This window comes from Carassius gibelio, chromosome A9, assembly GCF_023724105.1.
Source record: "Carassius gibelio isolate Cgi1373 ecotype wild population from Czech Republic chromosome A9, carGib1.2-hapl.c, whole genome shotgun sequence".
In the NCBI taxonomy this organism is placed as follows: Eukaryota; Metazoa; Chordata; class Actinopteri; order Cypriniformes; family Cyprinidae; genus Carassius; species Carassius gibelio.
This window is the reverse complement of record NC_068379.1, coordinates 12,547,681-12,570,917: the sequence shown is the minus strand read 5'-3', so window position 1 is coordinate 12,570,917 and position 23,237 is coordinate 12,547,681. Positions and strand designations below refer to the sequence as shown.

Genomic DNA, 23,237 nt, shown 5'->3' with positions numbered 1-23,237 from the left:
TAATGTTGTATTGTAATGTTTTAGCAACCTGACAAAAACTCAAAAGCTGAAGAAAATGCAGATGTACAAGAATAGGAAGTAGTATTTGCATAATCTTTTAGGCTGTTAAAATGACATACATTGTTAAAAGGGTCAGATGATGCGATTTCATTTTTTCCTTTCTCTTCGAAGTGTTACAAGCTCTTGGTGCATGAAGAAGATCTGTAAAGTCTCAAATCCAAAGAGATATTCTTTATCAAAGTTAAGACTCTGCCACGCCCCTCTAAAACGTTTTGTTCAAACACACCCCACATGTCTACATCACTATGTAGAAATATTTGCGTAATGCTGACCAAACAAATGTTCACACAAAGAAAGAAGTCGTGGTTTTAGTAACACAGTTGGTGTTGAAGCAGCCGTGTCAGGGAGATGCTGTTTGTATCTTACAACAGAACAGCAACGCATTTTAAGGACGACCGTTTCTTGAACCTAGGAGAGGAGGTCATTCTAACTTTGCTACAACAATCTGGCGCTTCTGAATCAGCTACTGGAAGTATGTTTTGTTATTAGTTTACGTTTTTGCTATTTACTGTTTAAAAGCGTGTTTGCGCACCGTGAGAGAGAGAGAGAGAGAGACGACCTTCATCACTGTGTCTTTAACACCACTCTATTCCCCTTTTGGGCTTGATGGTAAAACTATGGACGTTATTAACTGTCTATACATCTATTTTGAAAGATGAAGCTCACAATTATGGAAAGGGGCATACATTTATGACTGATAATCAAAAATATGCCAGCTGTTTTTTTGTAGTAAGCCTTTTTTTCTGTTTTTCTTTCTATTCTTTTTTTTCCTTGCAGTGGAAAGCAGATGCTAATACCCTGCTTACGGAGACTTTGACTCCTGCTATTGTGGACTGTAAAATACTGTTGACATATTTTGGGCAGTCGGAATTGACAGATTTCACAATAAAGTCCCATAGTGTATTTTAGCTTCAGAGTGTGAATCCATTCAATTAGAGGATATTAAACATGCAGACTATATTCATTTGTCATACGTCTTTTTTGTCAGCATAGCCCACTGATCTATCAGTGGCATCGACTAGCTACTTTTCAATTGAGAAATTGATGGCATCTTCCAACAGGGACTAAAAGTCTGACTCATGGGTTAAAAGGGTTAGTTCACCCAAAAATGACAATCCTGTCATTATTTACTCTCTTTACCCTCATGTCATTCCAAATCTGTAAGACCCAGCAGACAATATTATTATCTGTTACACAATGACACAGATGAATTCTGCTATTATGCAACTTTTGTATCAAGTTTTCCCACACTATTTTCATTAACTTACAAAGATTTTTTGCCCTATGTACCTGCTTGTCCTTTTGCCCTAGAGATGCTGATGCTGATCGTGCATATACTAGAATTCTACTATAGTTTAAAATGAACTTTAATAATAATAATCATAAGAGCTTATACCTGAAATATGTCATCTTGTGACTAAAGATGTCCTGATGTGGACAGCAGAGGGCGCTGCTCACTCTTTGCCAGTGCTTCTCAACCTCTTTGACCCTCAGTTGACTCCCACTCATTCATTGTCCACAACAACATTTGAATGAGTTTTAGCGCTTGGCATATGTAGAAAAATATATATATTCTTTACGAAAATGCCCAGGGTGTTTTAATATTTTATTATTTTACATGACTTTTTCAGGTCTAGAATTCAAAAGTGCTGATATGTTGAAATGACAGAGTTAGACATCTGAGAATATGTGAGCGATCCAGCATTTTAGCTGATTCACATGTGACACAGATTGTTCACCTACTAAGAAAATTGCACATAACTCAAAATACTAGCTGTAAGCGCTGGGTTAGAGAATTTACTGCATGAACTCAAATGAAGGAATTACAGCACATCTTTGAGTGTGTCCTCAGATGCAGCGTCATCCAAGCCCAGCAGCTTCAACAGGGCGAAATAGGAGAAAATCCAGGGCCGAGATATATCCTGTGTCTGCTCCAGGCCTTCAGCCTCCACAAAAAGACCCCTCTGAAACTTTAAGTGCTGCTCCAGTGCTGCCCTCTGCCTGTCATTGAGAGAAAAACACTAGACTTCACAAAAGCGCTCAAGCACAATTATGTTTCAGTGGTAAAACTGTGTTTTTGTCTTAGCCTAAATCACTTTTAACCTAAATCATCATTCCATACTTCTATCATTCATCATCAGATTCATTCGCACAGAATAGCAGAGCTGAAGCACAAGACAATGTTCCTCTGCAAGTAACTTACAGCAAGTAACACCAACCTACAGCTTCACATGTAGGAACCCAAGTTGATGAAACATTGATGACTGAACCTGAGCTGAGATGTGTGCTGCAGCTGTGACATACCTGACAAACAGTTCAGCCTGCAGTCTGGCCTGTTCTTCAGCATGCATGGCTGCTTCCTCCTCCCTCCTCCTCCTCTCCTCAGCAGCTTTCCTCCTCTCCTCCTCCTCTTCCTGCTGTCTGCGCAGGTACTCCAGTCTCTCAGCCTCCTCCATCTCTGACAGCTTCCTCAGCTCCTCCTCCTTGCGAGCTTCCTCTTCCAAACGCCGACGTTCCAGCTGAGCTGAAAACGAGGACAGTCATTCTTTTCAAACTTATTTATAAAGTTAGTAGAATATTTCATATTGTAGGATGTATAATCTGTGTGGTCCTCCATCAGACACGCACTTAGGTGATGTAATGCTGCATTGACTGTTGGGTAATAGTCTGCACTCTTGGCATCAAGGGCACAAAGCCCTTATGAGCACAATCTTGAATCATAAAATGACCAGTAGGACTCCATAAGGTCTCCACGGACTTCATGTGCAAGTGAAAATGACCATAAAGACCATAACAAAATAAAGTAAAAATAAAATCATGGGATAAATAAATCATCATTCAGTTATTTAAAATATTGATTTAAATGAGTATATATCAGGATTATAATTAGTAAAGTATATTTTGATATTATATTTTGTGTTATGTATTTTTGGGTTAATTGCATTGTTAGCTTAGCAACATGCTAACATCCAACTTAATTTAAATCAGCTTAATTTAAATCATTTAAATCTGTCTATTTATATAACACTGAGTAGCTTTAGATTGTTCCAAATCACATGCTTATTTGTTTCTGTGCTGGTGAGAATACAGCCTTGTGGGGCCATTCACACAGAGTTCGTTTTTGCATTGTTCTCTATGTAAACATGCTCTAGACGGACACTATTGCGCTCAAATTTTCTGCGTGCAAAAATAAATAAATACATAAAAAGAATAAAAAATAACCCTTGACACATTATTCTAAGAAGTTAAAAAAAGTTTAATTTTCAAAGTAAAAAAAAAAAAAAAAAAAAAAATATATATATATATATATATTTGTTCACTTATGGGTTTTGCATTGCAATGCACTGCTTTTCCATCTTCTTTTATGTAAACATGCATCGCACATCATTTGTAACATGCTGCACATGACATGGTTTTCAAAATAAAATAAAAAAAATTAAACTTTAAAAACTTTTTTTTCACTGCCCTTTGCCCCGTGTATTTTACATTACTGTTATTATTTTTTTTACTTAAACACAAAACATGTTCTGTGCGTATCAGCCCTTGAAAAGCAGCTGTCTAACTTCCTTTGGTTTGGAAGTTAGTCATAATCTTGATTCAGGTCCTGTAATGCGTTCCATTGTAGTCATACACAGCCAGACTTCAGTCCAAGAGATATCAAGACTGTCTCGTGATAAGGGCCTGGACCGATCAGAAACCATGACTGCGCAGGTATTTACCAGCCTGCCGTTTCTCCTCTTCCTGTCTTTCTCTCTGGAGCCGTTCCAGCAGCCTCCTCTTCTCCTCCTGTTGTCTTCTTTCTCTGTCCTTCTCTGCCCGCTCTCTCCTCTGTCTCTCCATCTCTTCCTCCTGTCTTCTTTGTCTCTCATCTTCTTCTCTGATCTTCTGTAACCTGCAAATGTGACAGTGATAGTTTCTTTTTTTTGCCAATATCTGCGGGATATTGTATTTCGTTATTGTTTCCAAAAAGCAGTGACATGTTGTACCTCGCTTCCTCTGCTCGTTTCCTTTGTTCTTCTTCCAGTTCCAGCCTCATCCTCTCTTCTGTCACCTCCTTTTCTTGCTGTCTCTTCTTTTCCTCCTCTCTCTCCTTCCGTTTCTTCTCCACCTCCAGACGACGGCGCTCTGCCTTTTCAGCCAGTGCTGCAGCTTTTTTGTCGGTTTGGTTAGGTGGAACCTCGTTGCTTTTAACCTCAAATCAGTTTAACATGTACAGTATGGTTATGAATATGACAGTTACATGACAGGTGCTTGTTTTAGCGGTCTTTATCATTACTTAAGCACACACGCACAAGATTTTTGATACTCAAATAAACCGCGTGACATGACTTGGTCCGTCAGTCATCCTTCATCCTAGAACTGTTTTAATATTTCTATAGATATGTATATTTTACTGTAAACTTAAAATAGATTCTTTATACAGTATATATGTTATCAAACCGGAAAGTACACAGAAAGTCTTGTTTTGTGTTGTCTTTTTGTCTGATTTTCAGATTATTGTAATGTTGTGATTCGGCTCATGTCTGGCTGGTTTGGTTTATGGTTCATAATTCTTAAAGCCCTTTTTTTGTTATTTAAATCCCAATGGGAAACTATAGGCTGGCTGTTAAAGAGAACTACTCACATGATTGCCTGGCTCAGATCCAGTAGGGTCTGAGGCAGGAGGTGTTGCTGACTGAGGAGGCAGGCAGATGAGAGACAGGGGTGCTGGGCTGCACGGGCCGCAGTGGGACGCCATGCCCATTGAGGGGGTTCTGACGGAGCTCTGTGAGAGTCTGTGAATGCTGGCATCTGAACGAGCTGAAATGAGTGAGTGCTGGGATCTGTGAGTGCTGTAAACTGATCTGGGAGAGACTTGGTGTGCTTCATGTGTGTCTGTACTCTCTGGGTCTGTATCAGCGTCCCTGTCATCTTCAGAGTCAGTGTAGGTGTGTTCTGGAGTGTTCTCAGTGTTTTGTAGTTCATCCTCTGAGTCGTGAGTCGTCACCTCTCTCTCGTGGGTCATCAGTCTCTCGGGCTCATCCACTGGATATGCCATCCGTTCAACATCCTGTGGCCGAGGTTTTCCTAAAGCAGAGGCATTAAAATGGGATTTTCTTAATTTTATTTTCTGTTTAAAAATAAAAATAATAATCAGTTTTTTTTAGGCAGCTCTCTTTTAAAGTGCAGTGCAATACTCTATTTCAGAAAAATAAATACTACTTTTCAAAAATATGGGGTTGTTACGATTTTTCGCGATCTCAATCTCGATCTCACTCTCATTTATTTGATCATGAATACATTAAACACACTGTGAACTGTGAAATATTATTATGTTAAAAATGAACTGTTTTCTATTTGAATATATTTTTAAATGTTATTTATTCCTGTGATCAAAGCTGTATTTTCAACATCATTACTCCAGTCTTCAGTGTCATATGATACCATCATTCTAATATGCTGATTTGCTGCTCAAAAATAAAAATTATATATATATGCTGAATAAAAGTGTTAAATTCTTTAAAAAAAAAACTAAAACTTTTGAGAAGTAAAAAAAGAGACCTGTTTAAAACAATTTAAAACAATTGTCTTAACACTTTTAAGTGTTGCATATGAATGATTTGTGATATGAATGATATTTATTTTGATGGAGAAAGCTCACTAGCTTATCTGAACATAAACTCACCTACAACAAATGCTGGTTGACCCTTTTTCTTTTTAACTTTAACTGTCAAATTCTGGGCTTTTTTTGTAGGCTCTTCCGTTTCCTCTTTAGTCTCTTCTTTTTTCTCTTTTCCTGTTTTCTTTTTATTCTGCAGATTGAGAGCATATTATAACAAATATAAGGCATATAAAATCAATATGAGCATGTGGACTAGTATGTAACCCACTTTCTTTGAAGTAGGAGTGGGATCATCAAGAACACTGGTATTCCGGGTTTCAATGTCTTCATGAATTTGAACACTTTTCCCTTTCGATTTGCCTGTGTGCTTATTAGACTTTTTATTTTTCTTCACTTCCTCCACCAGCATATGTTCTGCGTATTCTCTTCCAACTGTGTTTTCAGAATGACCTTTTCTGTCAAAATGAACAACAATGGATATCATATATGTTAATGGGAATCATTTGGAGGAGAGTGACGGAACTTCAGAAGTTAAAGATACAGCCCAGACGGAGTGAGAGCGATTTACTGATATGAGCTCAGATGTGAAGCGATAACCTAATCTCCACTCGGCTTTCTCACCCCTCGCAAGACCTGAGAAGCGTTCAGGCTGAAATCTGAGCTACAATCAAAATGTGCCGGAGATTGGGACAGCTGGAGTGACGAGAGAGGAATGCAAACAGTTATTAGACAGGATATTAATGAGTCCCAAAAACCTTGGAGCCAGGCTGTTTGACCTCTGTCTGACCTCTGGCCTGAAGTCGCAACCTGCCTTGTTTACACCAAAACACAACGGGAACGCAAGCAGGCTGATGACTGGAGAGGTAAGAACTGATGAAGTGGCCAGAATTGAGAGGGAGGAGTTTGGGGAAATTAAAAGGACGTCAGGGGATTTACTGGCCAGAAATTACAAAGAGCACTGGGTCATATTTATTATTAAAAACCCTCTATCCCTCTCTCTGATAAAATATAATTATAAACTATAACTGCTAGTTAACTAAAGCAGTTTTTTGTTACCGTTTCTCTCTGACCGCGCCACAATTTTGCACAATAGTATCAACTTTTTTCCAAATAATGCAATCCCTTATGCATCATTTATTTGGATAGAGGGGTTATATGTGCACGCTGGGAAAATTCAGGGAATGTATTGTCATTTGGCCTTTCGAAATCAAACACACAATACTTACCAGTCCTGCGCATCTGGACAGATTTTATAAACACAAAAACAAGAGCACAATATTACATGTGACTGAGACTCACTCTGCCTCCGTTGGTAATCCTGTCGGGATTTCTGCCTGCCCTTCAGGAGACAACGAGTCCGGTGAATGTGCTCTGGGAGAGAGATGTGTTGATTTAGGGCTGATAGCAGGCGCAGCACCTTTGGACTTCCTTGACCCCCGTGTCACCTTTGTTTCCGGCTGTAAAGTTGTTGCCTTTACTTTACGGTTTCTTTTAGTGGCCTCCTCCCCTGTGGGCAGAATCACAATTATTTATAGTTTCGGTAAACCTTTCTAGGGTTTTGGAGCAAAGAGATTCAAAATCTTCTTCAACTTAAATGGGAATATGTAGGGCAGAGCGTAGATATCAGATCAGATATCAGCATGACTCTTTATGTTGCTGTGCAGAGCTGTAACTCAGGTTACCGGTTTTGTTGAGCTGGGGAGTCGTTGAGCTGCTCATTTCCTCTAATCTCTCCTCAGGTAAATAGATCTTGAGAGAGACGGGATAAGACTCAGATTAAGCCAGGTGGGTGTTAATGGATAACTCATAATGGTATGCTACATGTTATACCAGTGAAGGAAATACCTGTTCATCCTGAATTATTTCACTGTCAGAGCCGAAGCAATCCTCCTTCCTCTTGGCTTTAGTCCGCTTTGCATGGGATCTCTCCTTAAATGTCTACAGATAAAAACATGAATCATTCAAATACTACTGTTCAAAGGTTTGAGGTTAGTAAGTATTCTAAAGGAAATAAAATTATACTTTTATTCCACAAGTACACCTTAGTCAAAAGTGACGGTAAAAACATTTCTGTTATAAAAGATTTCTATTTTATATAAATGCTGTTCATCAAAGAATCCTGTAAAAAATGTATCACAGTTTCCACAGAAATATTATGCAGCACAACTGTTTTCGACATTGACAATAGTAAAAAAAAAAAAAATTCTTAAGCACCACATTATGATTTCTACGGAGCCCCGCACATGACATGCATGAAAAAATTTATAAATTGTGCGCACTATTTACTAATTAATTCCCTCAATGTACTAAAACGTGCACACGATTACTATTGCATTCCCTCGATTTGCTCAATCGTGTGCACGTTTTAACAAATCAAGGGAATGAATTAGTAAATCATGCACACAATTTATAAATCGAGTGAATGAAATAGTAAATCAAGGGAACGAAATAGTAATCGTGTGCACGTTTTAGTACTAGTACATTGAGGGAATGAATTAGTAAATCGTGTGCATGATTTAACCTACTATTTTTTCCTGCATGTCATGTGCGGGGCTCCGTAGATTTCTGATGGACCATGTAACACATTTTAAAACACATCAAAATAGAAAACAGTTATTTAAAATTGAATTACTGAATTCTAACAAATGCAGTTATGCTGAACACAAGAGACTTCTTTCATGGTAGCATGGTAGCAAGATGGTTATTAGGCTTCTTTGTGAAGATAATCAGTTTTAGAATAGTGTGCTACACAGTGTAAAAGAGGAGAATTCACCTGTGTCTCATGCATTATTTCACTGTCAGCACCCAAGCAGTCATCCTTCCTCTTGGCATTAGTCTGCTTTGCACGCGATCTGACCTTAAACACCTAGACAAAACAGCATCTTCATTGTGATTTCCCCGTGAATCTGTAGCTCTTAGGTCAGCTGGTCTGAACATGGTTAGGGTTTCACAGATTGAGACTTTCTGGCTGCAGAGGTTGAAGGTGACTGATCTAATAATAGTGTACTAAGCTGCAAACGGTTAAGAGAGGAAGACTCACCTTTTCCTCCTGGATGATTTCACTGTCAGCGCCTAAACAATCATCCTTCTTGGCATTAGTCTGCTTTGCACGAGATCTGACCTTATAAACCTACAGAAAACAGCAACTGATATGTGTCCTGAAGATTTTTTTAGGCCCCTGAGATTATTAAGACCTCTTTGTTGCAGCGGTTGAAGGTCACCAATCTTATAATAGTGTAATACATGTAAAAGAGGAGGACTCACCTGTTCATCCTGGATTATTTGATTGTCAGCACCTAAATGAATTTTCTTCCTCTTGGCTTTAGTCTGCTCTGCATGTAACCTGAGCTTAATCACCTGCAAAAAACAGTGTCTCTCCTCAAAATCAGTATCCGTGAACTGTTACTTTATAATAACAAATCTCATAATAGTATGGTAAATGAGGACTCACTCTTTCTTTCTGTATTCTCTGACGGTCCGAGCTGAAATCGTCCTCTGCATTGTTCTGATGTGCATGAGCTTTCACCTTAAACACCTACAGAAAAGATTCACAAATATGATGGAAAGATAGATCCTGTGTTTGTTATTGCCGTGATTTGTTGATTCCGGACACTGAACTTACTGTAGTGGAATGTGTAACGCAAAGGAAATTTTAAAAGAGAGAAAGTCGTACAGTTTTGGAAAGACATCATGATGTTAAATTAAACTCACCCGTGCTTTATTAACAGGTTTATTGTCAGAGCCATTTTCTTCGTTCTCATCCTCATCCTCCTCTTCCTCATCCACCTCCTCCTGCTCTTCCTCTTCCTCCTCCTCTTCCTCATCCTCCAACTGTTCCTCCTTCTCCTCTGCATTAGTTTCTTCATGAGAGCTGATCTTAAACACCTACCGAAAGCAGCATATGATTTTACACAGAAATGTATCTTGAAATTTCCCAGAGGTCATCCTCAATCTGATGTTATCATGTTCAGAAAGCTCACCTGCCTCTTCCGAACTGTTTTATTGTGGGAACCTAATGGATGCTGCCTCTTCTTGGCGTTCATTTTCTCTGCAGTTTTATTGACCTTAAACTTCTACAGAAAATATTTAGTGATTTTCACAAAATCAATTACCCTGTAGAATTCAAGCTCATTGATCATTAATGCTTTCTGGCAAAAGAAGCTGAAGTTAGGATCAAAACCCTAAACAAAATGTTTACGGTGCAAAGTTCTTGTGTTTTTGCCAGTGCTCTGCACAATGTCAAGGATCACAGGGACGGAAAACGTCTCTGGTGCCAAAAAAGCACTTAGCGGTGTCCTTGAAGATAAAATTAATGTAACAACAGATTGCACCTAAAATGTTGCTTGATTAAAAACAACTACTGATCAACAAATTCTGTGCTCCACACATAAAAGTATATTAACTTCAGTCATGCTGGCTTTGTCTGCATAATAGAAATATCATTAATTTGGGAACAGAACTGGCTTTGATTAAAAGGGATTTTATCTGACCTTGACATGTTGAGGTGGGTGCACTGAACTTAAGTTCATAGTTAATTCCTTCTCTCTCACTGTGAAGTATTGCATGCTAGATTATAAAAGTGTCTCTTACACTCAAGTGGATGGAAAGGTTGCGGTCATACCTCATGACTAGAGTCAAGCCGTTCTGTGTTTGAAGTAGTTTCTTCAGTATTACTTGTGGTGTCTTCTTCTGCAAACAGACCTAACATGTTTGTGCATGACGATTAAAGGAGTTAATGAATGCATTCAAATATACCCTACTGTTTAAATGTTTAGAGGAAAACTGGATTAATGGCAGCTGAAAATTCAAAATATATTTAAAATATAAGGTAGTTCATTTTAAATTGAAGTTATACATTACTCAATATTACATGGATAATTTGACTTATTGACAGAGACACTACATACATATTTTAGTACTAGTGCAACAAAATAATGAGTAAACAGTGCACATTAGGTGTTAAACTGACCTTTTTATCTGTATTTTGTGTTGTGTTGGTTTGGTCACAAATAAGACTGCTAAATCAAGATGACTAACTGAATTGTACCATCAACATTCCCAGTCAGCTTATTATGATCAGTACCAATTGGCTTCTGCCAAAAATCTTTATTTTGAGACACTATTTACAAAGTCACGGCTGGTAAACCTCCCACTGGTATTTAACACTTCATTGTGGCACACACTGGACTGCCTTAAGGTGGAAGTTTAGTTTGTTTGCATAGCCACTAATCAGGTGAATTAACCTCATAGAAAAGTGCTGCATTCCACCAGGGGGCACAAGAAACTTAGGCCTGTCCCAAGCATGATCAACAAACACCTCAGCAGCACATGACAGCAGTTCAGCTTGCCATACAAAATTTATTTATAATAGTATGTTTATGTGGCTAGTAATTTCTCAGTCAAATCTGGTCCATCTTTTTGTGGGAGAAAATAGTTCTGAAGTTACAGTGCGGTTTGATTTAGGTTGTAGAACAGCAACCCCAGCTTCTCAGTTTGCCATTTGTACAATGTATTTTACTGACACAGATATTCGCGAACACACTTTTGCATGCCAGATTTCTTGGCTTCTGCATTACACCATGAGAGAGCAAGCATGTTTAGTGTGCTGCTGTAGGATTTGCAGTGTTTTTCTTTGTGCCTCTCGCTGGATCACAGCCTGCTCAACCGGCCTGTAGTCTGGACAAAGAGCGGCCAGTTGTTTTGCACCCCTGCACCAGCCAGTGATGGTTTATTTTTCAGCAAGTCTGTCTGCTTTAATGGGTTCCAGCTCTGCTTTGATGTCAATGAGGCAAAGAAACGGGTGTGTAGAGGAGATAGACAGTAAGAGGGAGCGAGTGCAACTGAGGGGGGATGGAAAGAGCCTCACATAAGGCTGTGTGAACGCAGCGGTGACCCCATCCTCAGGAGAGAAGGTCTGCATTTTGTTCCACATTCTAGCTGTGAGTGAGACCTCTGCTCTGTCTCTTCACACCCCACTCACCTTCCACGCCCTCTGATCTTACACACACATCCACTGCAATTATTCATCCTGCATGTCACAAATCCTGCCGAAAAGCAACAGGACTGCTCTTCTGCTTGCTTTCTCCTTCTGTCTTTTTTCTCTGTCTCACTTCTTTCTCTGTTTCTTTCAGAGCCCCAGCTGAACTTCTGTCTAAACAGGCGATGCAAACGGAATGTAGGTCACTAGACTGTTTTTAACTGGATGTGTGCTTTTATTTCATATATAAAATATAATATAAAACATCTCATCTTGTTATTTACTTCACTATTATAACTAATAGTTAGCCACACCTCTTCACTGTTGATGTATCTCATTACTTGGCTCAAAAGATCTTGGGCAGTGGAAGAGTGCGCATATTTGCACCCCCACCCCATTTTCACTCTAAAATAACTACATCTGTTTTGCTAAAATCTGATCTGCATATTATTTCTATATTGGTTCAACCCTTATGAAGAAATCAAACTTGGATAAGAGTGTGTTAGCTAATTTTAGAAACTTCCATTTTAGAGCATTCTCATTTAACCTCAGTGAAGTGTTTCAGTCGGGTTTTTAAAAAACATCAAAGTACAGATTCAGCCTTACTGAGAGGTTTTAATGATATTTTTCTTGCGACCGACAATGGTAATTTTACTGTACTTCTACTCCTGGATCTGAGAGCAACGTTTGACACGGTTGACCATCATATTCTTATATAACATCTTGAAACATCTGCGGGTATTTGTGGATCTGCCCTAAGATGGATAAAGTCATACTTCCAGTTTTTTGGTCCGTATGGGAGAGTATGTATCGCCCTCGGCACCCATATAATGTGGTATCCCACAAGGTTAGATCTTAGCACCCTTTTTCTTTTCTCTTCATATGCTACCATTGATTTTGGATAAATATGTTGTGTAGTTTTATTCTTATGCCGATGGCACTCAATTGTATTTGTATTTGAACCCAAACTTTTCCAGTACATTGGGGCGTTTGTTGGCCTGTGTAGATGAGGTGAAGTCATGGATGACTGCAAACCTTTTGAAACTTAATGAATCGAAAACCAAGGTGATTATAATTGGTCCCTCTGAAATCAGTGTTATGGCTGGATTAAACCTGGGTACATTGAGTCCTTTTAGGAAACATCAAGTAAAGAATCTGGTTGTGATCTGTAACTGTTCTAAAATTGAGCATTCGAATAAGTGAAATTGGTAAAAATCATTCGAAATATGAAATTGTTGCTATTTTTTTATAAATTCAGAATGATTGCTAAGATAAAGCCTTTCTTAGTGCATATAAACTTGGAGAATATTTATTTTTTTTCAATTAGATTATTGTCTGTTTTTAAATCCTTACGTGCTACAGCCCCTCCTTACATTGCTTATCTTATTCATGTTCTTGAGTCAAAGAGATCATTATGATCTAATGCACATCATCTCCAATGTGTTCCTTGATCAAAATTAAAGTCCAGAGGTGACCGCACTTTTGCGGTAGCTTTTGATCAGGGATGATTGCAGTTGTAGTTACCCGTCTGGGTTAGTTTGTATTGTACCCCACTGTGGTTAACTTTGTTGTTTTATTACAGTGGGGAAAATATTTATTTGATCCCCTGCTGATTTTGCAAGTTTGCCCACTAAAATGTCTTACCTCTGTGCTTGCCAACAAGGGTTTCTGCACCAAGTACTAAGTCATGTTTTGCTTGGGTATCACTTATTTTACTCACCAAAATGCAAATCAATTTCTAATTGTTTTAATTCAATTTTATTTAATGTATTTTTTTTCTGGATTTTTTTTTGGTTGGTATTCTGACTCCATCTGTTAAAATAAACCTATCATAAAATTACAGACACTTCATTTCTTTGTAAGCGGGCAAAGAAGGGGATCAAATAAATATTTTCCCTACTGTATGTGCTTTATTAATTAAGTTGGAGTAGGAGTAATTTGAAACCTAAACTCTAAAGAGAGTGGCATATTTAATGAAAATATGTATATTAATGGAGTTTAGAGTTAAAATAATTGTTTGGTTCATTACATTGCTCATTTATATATATATGCAAGTACATGTTGTCATGCCAGTGAGTTTTAAATGTTTTAAAAGTCATGCAAATTGAATGTCCAGTGAGGGCAGTGATATATATATAGTAGGGGAGAGCGGGGTATGTTGTCACACTTTTCACACTGTCTAACATTTACGGAGCACCATACATCAAAATGGTATAAATCTCATACCAAATGAAAGAAGGAAGTCTTGGGCACATATTTTGTATTCATAACATCTTTATATCTTATCTCATTACAGAGTTGTAGACTGTTGAATAGTGAGTGTGCACTTGTGACAATTTGCCCCATCGGAGGGTAAGTTGTCACACTAGGGCGGGTAAGTTGTCACAATAAATTATCTAAAAATAAGAACACAACTACTTAATTGTGAATATTGATTTTAATTTTTAAACTCAAAACAAACTGGAAATGTAAACATCCGTGCCTGGAGAATCTGGAAAAACAATTATTTCAATCCAAATAATGCACATTTCAAGACCACTTTACTTTGAACTTTAAACTCAAATGTTCTATGGCTTTCAAATAAAACCAGATAACTGAATGAAATGCTGCAGATAACTTGCTTAACTTAACATGTTTAACCTCTGAACAAAACAGATGCCCTGTATCTGACTAATAGGACTCATCTCCAGAATCACAATTCTGACACACATAAATTGCCTGGCCTGAAGTGCAAGCATCATGGGCCCAATTGTTGCATTTTACACATTTTACCCAGGTCTCCTTTGGACGACTCTTTGAAAATGGCTCTACACAGACCAGGCAGAAGCACTCTTCATCATCTGATGATGACTCTTGCATGATTTTTCTTCTTTTAGCTGCCTTGTTTTTCATAGGTCCAGATTTCTGCTTCGCTTTCTTTTGAAACAGCGTTTTGCTAGATTGAGGCTTATTCTTTTCTATTTCTAGTTGCTGCTTCACTGGCGTGTCAGTAAGTATTGCTGTTTTGCGTCGTTTTCTTCCTTTGCTGGCTGGTTTTCGAGGGCCGGCTTTTGGATATGGCCGAATGTCCTCTGGAGTTGGTAGCCCACTGTCAGCAATAGCATTGCTGGGTAAGGGTGAGCTGGTGATAGCAGAAGCATAACTCGGTGTGCTCGGCACTGCAAAGTTGGTGCTGGAGCCTGACATGGAAGGGTTGGTGCTGGAGCCTGGCAGGGCAGAATTGGTGCTGGAGCCTGGCATGGAAGGGTTGGTGCTGGGGCCTGGCAGGGCAGAGTTGGTGCTGGAGCCTGGCATGGAAGGGTTGGTGCTGGAGCCTGGCAGGGCCGAGTTGGTGCTGGAGCCTGGCATGGAAGGGTTGGTGCTGGAGCCTGGCAGGGCAGAATTGGTGCTGGAGCCTGGCATGGAAGGGTTGGTGCTGGGGCCTGGCAGGGCAGAGTTGGTGCTGGAGCCTGGCATGGAAGGGTTGGTGCTGGAGCCTGGCAGGGCAGAATTGGTGCTGGAGCCTGGCATGGAAGGGTTGGTGCTGGGGCCTGGCAGGGCAGAGTTGGTGCTATAGCCTGGCAGGGCAGAGTTGGGGCTGGAGCCTGGCATGGAAGGGTTGGTGCTGGAGCCTGGCAGGGCAGAGTTGGTACTGGAGCCTGGCATGGAAGGGTTGGTGCTGGGGCCTGGCAGGGCAGAGTTGGTACTGGAGCCTGGCATGGAAGGGTTGGTGCTGGGGCCTGGCAGGGCAGAGTTGGTGCTGCAGCTTGACAGCGCAGGGTTCTGAATGGGGCGATCTGTGGCGTAGGATGGTGCAAACTCGGTTTCCATAAATACATCTCTGTTGTAAGGTTGAACCCCAGCCACCCTAAAGCCAGCCTGAATGTTTAAGGGGGTTGCAGCCAGAGGATAGGCAATTGCCACAATCCCAGGTATGTCATAAATCGACATTGTCTTCCCAGGGTTGTTCCTCATCCAGGCATCACATGCGCTGTTGATGTGCCTCTTTAGTGGCCCGTAGACAGACCTGTCTAATGGTTGGAGCCGATGTGAGCAGTGCGGTGGGAATGACAGCATGATTATGCCATTTTCTTTGGCATAATTGAGTCCATCAATGGACAGATGAGACTCGTGGTTGTCCAAAAGGAGTAAACAGGGCTTCTCCTTTGAGCACTTTGTTTGTTCACTGAAATGTTTCAGGAAGTCAACAAAGTGTGTGTCTTTCATCCATCCAGAGGAATTTGCCCCTCCTTTGCTGCCAGGTGGCCCGTTGATCAGGAAATGAGCACGGAAGTTGACACGGGGGAAAATAAAGTATGGAGGTATACTATTCCCTGTGGCTGAGACAGCACAGGCCAGTGTGACAAGGGTTCCTCTTTCCGCTGAGGTCAGTGACCCTATTTGTTTGAATCCACGTCTGGCCACCACTTTGTCTGGTTTATGTACAGTGGTGACCCCAGTTTCATCAACATTCCAAATGTCTCCTGGTCCAAATTCATATTTGCGTAACACAATCTCTAAGTTGTCAAAGAAAGCATTAACATTCTTTCTGTTGAAGCTACTTGCCCTGGCAAGGCTAGTTGCCTCTGGCTTTCTCAGTGACAGCGTTGTATGCCGCTTTAAGAAGCCTGTAAACCACTCTTTGCTGGCCTTTTCTTTTTCTGACCACAAAGGTGCAAAATTCAGCTGGTGTGCCACAGCAAACTGGTAAGCAAGCTTTCTGACCTCACTTGGCGACAGACCAAAATAAATGTCAGCTGACCTGGTAATATACTCAACAAGCTGCTTTTCCAAATCAGGTGAAAAAATCTTGCGTGGCGTTGTATAACCAACTATTGTTGTTGGCATGTCTGTCTGACTTTCAATTTCTTCTCTGGTAATCTTTTGACAATACCGAGTCAGAGTACGGTAATTTATGTTAAAATCCTTTGCTGTACTTCTGATGGATTTGTTCTGCAACTTTACCTGCCTGACTGCCTTTAACATTATGTCAGGTGGTGTACTGCCATGCTCTGTCTTTCTTTTATAATTTCGAACCATCTTCCTTCCTGTCTTTCCTTCCTTAATTCCTGATTTTCCTTCCTTCCTTCCTTCCTTCCTTCCTTCCTTCCTTTCTTCCTTCCTTCCTTCCTTCCTTCCTCCCTTCAAACAACTTATTGCAATTAGAAATAAATTACAATATCACTATTTATCATGTTTTCTGAGCATGTTCGATGTGTTTGTTTGTACAGGGGCAAGTTGTCACATGTGACAACTTGCCCCAAAGTCATTGAGACAACTTGCCCCATACTTACTTGTGTGCTAATGTGGTCTAAATCTCAAGTTTAGCTCATCATATCACTTTAGCTAAAGTATCAAAAGACACGTTACTGTCTCCTCTATTTTGTGCAAAATAATCATTTTAAACATTCACACCTAACAAAGTTGTATTACATAAAATGTAAAGTGATTTTTTTTTACTTTTTATGCAGAAAAATAAGAAAATTGTGCTAACCTCAGATTACAGTGATCTTGACCACATGTGAACAGGAAGTTGACTATAGAAGAAGAAGTCACATAAAGTGGCTATTTGATTTTTGAGATAGAGCCTCTAGTGTTGGAGTTATGAACAGTGTGACAACTTACCCGTGTGACAACTTACCCCGCTCTCCCCTACATTTAACGTATAGGACATATAAACTGTATTTTTTATCTGTTATTATATTATTGTAGGAACAGAATGGTTTTGCTTTGATATCAACCTCAATTCAAAATAATAAATTTCAAAAAGAAATCTTTTTAGCTTCACAGAGAAGGGTAAATATCCCCACTTCCTGTTTCCACTGCTTTAATTCCTTCTCTTCAGCTGGCGGTGGGTCTATCTGTAATGAACGCCACCCGTCTAAAGCATTCCAGACACCCCAGAATGCAATGTGGCACCTCTGAACACTACTCACTATTTTCAGCAACCAACTTGTTAGCACTTTGTCAGTGTCCAGACAGACAAGCATAAAACATCCCAGAATAAGCCCAAGGACACACGTATTGGCATTTAGTTTTAGGTTAACATAAAGCTACTGCAGCACAAACGTCTGTTAATGGTTAAATGACCGCTGCAACACAGATCTAGCTGTTTGGTTTCTAAAACTTAGCTTTAACTCAAATAAATCACTAGGGGATTTACTAGAATGTGTTGTAAATATAAACAACAAAATACTACTCTAATGGTATCATCAATTATCAATATTATCAATGATAGCATCAGATGGTTATGCTATGGTACTTTGATATATATCATGGTACTGGGATGTAGCCTCTGAGATGATAGCCATTTGCTCAAAGAGTCTTTACTTAGAAAGTGTCTGTTTCTGAAGGGGCCTGGAAAGCAGGAAAGGGGCGAATGAAGAGAGCGCTTGCATGGCGAGCTAATGGAGATGGAGGAGGGGTTCGGTGGGTTAAGGTGGGTCAGTGGGGGTTGAGTTTCTGACCAGTGACAGGATAAAGGAAACAGAGCAGCTCCAGAGGTTGGCTTGAGAAAACACAGCATCTGTCAGTCACACAGACTCCTGGGCCTGGATTAGCCTGGGGGGGTTGCGGTGGGATCGGGTTTCTCTGTCCGGGATACCTCACTGCTGCAAACCACTAACAGATGTAGAGCAGCCAGCATGAGAGCGAGAGGGAGGGGAAACCGTATGCTTTATATGCATGCTTGTGTTCCATTGTACTGTACTATTTTTTCTTGTATTTTACTCGTTCGAGCACATATGAGATGAGTTTGAGGATGGGATGAATTTCTAAAAAAAAATGTTGGTTATGTAAAAATGCTAATTTAATGAAAGGTTCTTAAATGAACCCATATGAAAACTGCAACATCTCCATCAGACATTCAGCCTATGAGATGGAAACTCATTAATTGTAGAATTCTGCTATTTGGTTACTCTTCTAAGCAAGAGTATGTTTATATATTATATTATATTATATTATATTATATTATATTATATTATATTATATTATATTATATTATATTATATTATATTGTATTGTATTGTATTGTATTGTATTGTATTGTCCAGGTTAAAATATGAGCATTTTTAATAATTAATAACACACAGATATATAGATAGATTGATTGCTAAATAAATGCATCCTTTGTGGTCATAAGAGACTTCTTTAAAAAAAAAAATAATAATAATCTTAGGGACCACAGACTTTTGAAAGGTTGTGTATAATACACAAATATAAAACACAACTGTATTATTACAACTATTATTTTATGTAATATGTTTATGCAAATTATGAACCATTTTTAATAAAAAAACACTCCAGATTAAATTCTTCCTGTACTTTGGATAGGAAACGCTAACCTTCATCTGTGTCGTGGCCCTGTGTAAAGGCTGTCCAAGGCTGTTTCAGATCTCCCTCAGAAGTCACAACCTTAAGAACTAGAAACAAAGAAGTACATTCTTCATGTTAACATCATCTCTGTCTGTTACAGACCTCCTATGCTCTCTATTTTTGTTTTGTCTGCTGGGTTTCCCTTTATTTAACCTGAACTTTCACCCATCACCTAGTCTGTACTTGTAATGCACTAACACAGTCTCCCCTGACAAGAAGTTACATTTACAACATAATAACTCTAATAACACACGTCGTTGAGAATAATGTCTTGTGAACATTTTAATGTTTTTTTTCTTTTCCTTAAGACCCCTTCGAGCAAAAGCCAGTCTAGACATTTCTATGTTCTGTGTTTATTTGGTTGAGCATAATATAAAACCAAGTAAAACCTGGATTACCGTGACCTTGTGTGACATCACCCATTATTGGGTGGTCCTCAGTGTCAACTGCGGGATCCCAGAGAGACAAGCGTATGATTTCACCATCAGGACCCATTATTAGGGTGCCCACCGCTTGGCCTCCCTGCCATTCTGACAAACACAGAGATTCAAACTGTGAGACTAAAAAAGGAAAAAGCAGACTGTGCTCCACATACAGGGGATCCAAGATGTAATAAAGCATGTAAAAACGCATGAATGTCACTGCATTAGAAACACTGACATGCATAGTAACACTGACATAGTGGCATAGATAGCATTTTACAAAAATGTGTTGTCAAACTTTGTTCATAGTCAAAATGAACATGAACAGCAGTCTGATCTCAAAAGTATTATTGCACTATATTTTCACTGTTTTTTTTATCTTATTTTATGTGAAATCATTTCTAACTGTTTTAAATTCATTTTAAATAAGTACATTTTTTAATAATTTTAAAAGTTTTAAAATTGCTTGTTTTATTCTTGTTCTTCATTATTATTTTACTTTCTTTTATGTAAAGCACTTTGAATTACCCTTTGTGTACGAAAAGTGCTATATAAATAAACTTGCCTTGCCTATTAGGCTTGTTTACACATGTGTTTTGTATGTTTGAGTATATTCCTAAACCTATAATATAGATAAATCAACAGCATCTATATAAAACGAGAGTTGATATATATATATATATATATGCACAGCTTTTGAAAAAAAATTATATTTAACAATCCTTTATACTATATATATATATTTGTATTGTTACATTTTACTATTATCTAGATCTTTTTAATCTATAAAATAGTTGTATTATTTATTTTATAATTAATTTCTCGATGAGCACTATTTGTTTACACAGCATCATGCATTTAAGCTACGTTTTTAAAAACTCAGAGTTTAAATTACAGTCTCCAGGGTCACAGCGTCCTAGACACCAATATTTTAATGATTCATAAAAATAAGATTTCAGTTGGGAGATGTTAGGATCATGATTTTTCGGTAGTATTACAGCACACTGTGAGTGTATATTAGCATGGGTTGTTGTTTGCGTTTAGCAAATGATTGAATGTTTGGTCCCAGAAACAGAGAGACTTGATGTCAGACTTAATAAGTGGAAGACCTTTATGAAGCATGCTGTTACCTCTGAGCTCCAGAGGGAGACAACCTCTAGTGATTCCTGTTTGTGTTTCTGTTGTGTCTTCAGGGTCATGTAGGTTCTGTCTGTACACCGCCATGGAGCTCTGTTTACCTGGACCCCTCCGGCCCACCAGGGGGGGCAGTGGACCAAGAGGGGGATGTTGATCTAAGGGAATTAAAGGTAAAGGATTCGTTAGTTCAACAATCTCAAACTGAACAAGAAATGACTGCAGAAATGCTCAGGTTGAATCTACAGCAGTGCAGCGTTCTCATAGAGCCTCGTTGTGCCTGGGTCCCTGAGCGCTAATGGACCACTGAACTTTAGCCTCTGTGTTGTTATTTACCATATCAGCCCCTGGGATCTCCCACAACCCCGTCCTCACTCCCCACTGCTCTGCCTGTCTAAAGACTTCATTTAGCTGCAGCCAAGCACAAGCTGAGCCACACATGAAGAGGTGCTCGGCCCTCAGAGGGGGGCTGCGCTCTTCCACCAACGCTAGCACTGCTTCACTGCAGCCCTGGAGCTTACAGCTTAAGGCAAGTTTGAGGATGGTACGTGTGAACTAATGAGAAGTAGAAAGGCAGTCAGCAGAGTGAAAAGTTAGATGGTTAAAAAAAAAGAAAGAAAATGAGAAATTGGTAGGACATTAAATTTGTCACGGTATGGTTCAGGCAAAGATAGGTCTATTTGCAAGAGGTATTTTTTACAAGGGCTAAAAAGAAAGCACACTATTAAATGGGAGCAAAGGAGAAACACAGGAACAATGCAAATCAACAGTTATATATTGACAAGATCAGACAAAAAAAAACAAAAAAAAAAAACAAGGAAACAAAAGACACAAGGATGAGATAATGAGCAGCTAAACAAGACACAGGTGAAAAACATAATCAGTAACCATGGTGATAATCAAGCTCAATCAGAGGAAGGAATAAGGGTAATATCAAAATAAGAGTCTCTAAACTGAAAAACACAAACAAAACATGACAAAAGTAAAGTTTAATATATTAATATTAGTCAATGCATTAGGTGTCACAGTACTTTTAGATAATTTATTAATTTAAGTACTTTTCAGCATTCCTTTTCTAAATGTAATAATGCACTTTTAACATTTTAAGTCGTATAAATGAACATTAGTAATTAGTAACCTTAAAAATATTGGTTGCACTTTATTTTACAGTACGTGTACTAACATGTACTTATAGTGTACTTACAGTGTATTTATCTAAGAACGTTCTGGTAATACAAGGTAACTACATGGGGTAGGGTTAGGTTTAGAAGTAGGTTCAGGGTTAGTACCTAGTTATTACATAGTTATTGTAATTACTATAATAAGTGCATAGTATGTACATGAGGAACAGGACTATAAAATAAAGTGCTACCAAAATATTGTTAATTGTTTGTTCATGATACCAGTGCGTCAACTATAATCAGTTGAACCTTATTGTTAAATTTGATCTAAATAAATAATCATACATTTACAAATAAGGTTGTGGGTTCAAGTCTCGGGCTGGCAATACCACGACTGAGGAGCCCCTTGAGCAAGGCACTGAACACCCAACTGCTCCCTGGACGCTGCAGCATAAATAATGCCCACTGCTCCGGGTGTGTGTCCACTTTGGATGGGTTAAATACAGAGTACAAATTCTGAGTATACTTGGTTGTATGGCACATCTCTTTAACCAATTCAGCGTGTTAGAATGATTTCTGAAGGATTACGTGACACTGAAGACTGAAGTAATGATTCTGAAAATACAGCTTTGCGTCACAGGAGTAAATAACATTTTAAAATATATTCAAGTAGAAATCTTAATTTAGGTTTTAATAATATTTCACAATTGGCATTTAGTAATTATGTTAATTTCAATCAATTTAATTTACCTTTATCCACCATAAGGTGAGACAGGCCAGTAAACCTCAACGCTATTATTATTATAATTATTATTATTATTATTTTTAATCAAACAATTACTGCAAACGTACAATTAAAGAGTATTGTTTTGAACTATTGTGTTTTTGAATTTTATTATTAAATTCTAGTAGGATCACTTGATTGCAGACTCATTGGTAACACAGTTACATGTACAAGTCTGAGTTTTGGCAGTGTTCTTGTATTTTTCATCACTTCACCAGTTTTCAATACCGCACTGCCGTTGACTTTCAGGGAGAGTCCTTTTGAGTTCTGTGCTTGAATAGGAGCCCCAGGTGTTTTTACAATATGTATTTCAGAATATTAGATCTGTTTTGTCTTCTGACAAGATTTTGAGATTTCATTGAATTCCAGCACCAGTTTTTGAGTTTGTTGGTTAATGCTTCAGTTGTACAGCACTGGGCATAAAGGTTTATATTCAAAAAGATCATATCACAAAAACGATCTTTCTATGATGGATTGTTTTTGTAAAGCTCATGCATCATGAGTTGTCATATTTCTTTCAGCAAATATGTTGGGAGTCATGTGTGAATAAGCAGCTATACTGTGTTGAACCTGAATGATAAATACATCTATCATTACCTCCTTTTTCTAGATCATCAGACCACATGACATGTCCAAGGTCCATTTCTATAATCCTGCACTTGCTGTCAGAGAGAGGGTCCTGTTTTCTTTGGTCTATCCCCACTGCATGCTCCAAATCACCACATGGCTCAGTATCCTTTACAGGGGTTCTGTAGAGTTCATCTGAAGCACAATAAAGAAAGAA

General features: G+C 38.7%; 1 protein-coding gene across 2 annotated transcripts; it reads right to left on the bottom strand.

The window, feature by feature from the left end:
* Positions 1–1,389: 1,389 nt before the first annotated feature.
* LOC128019644 (inner centromere protein-like) lies at positions 1,390–23,210 on the bottom strand. Of its 2 annotated transcripts, none has more exons than XM_052605739.1 (21): positions 23,051–23,210; positions 20,545–20,706; positions 19,391–19,522; positions 18,962–19,039; positions 10,284–10,363; positions 9,643–9,735; positions 9,374–9,547; positions 9,114–9,197; positions 8,927–9,019; positions 8,703–8,792; positions 8,436–8,528; positions 7,508–7,600; positions 7,345–7,411; positions 6,962–7,169; positions 5,931–6,117; positions 5,726–5,852; positions 4,685–5,127; positions 4,047–4,252; positions 3,780–3,952; positions 2,365–2,584; positions 1,390–2,061 (listed from the first exon to the last, which is right to left on the bottom strand). In XM_052605739.1, exons 1-21 carry the CDS (start codon positions 23,094–23,096, stop codon positions 1,884–1,886), a joined length of 3,027 nt encoding a protein of 1,008 aa, XP_052461699.1. In that variant the 5' UTR covers positions 23,097–23,210; the 3' UTR covers positions 1,390–1,883. The 2 variants fall into 2 exon arrangements, with proteins under 2 accessions (XP_052461699.1, XP_052461700.1); XM_052605740.1 differs by having other exon boundaries at positions 10,284–10,351.
* Between the last annotated feature and the right edge of the window lie 27 nt (positions 23,211–23,237).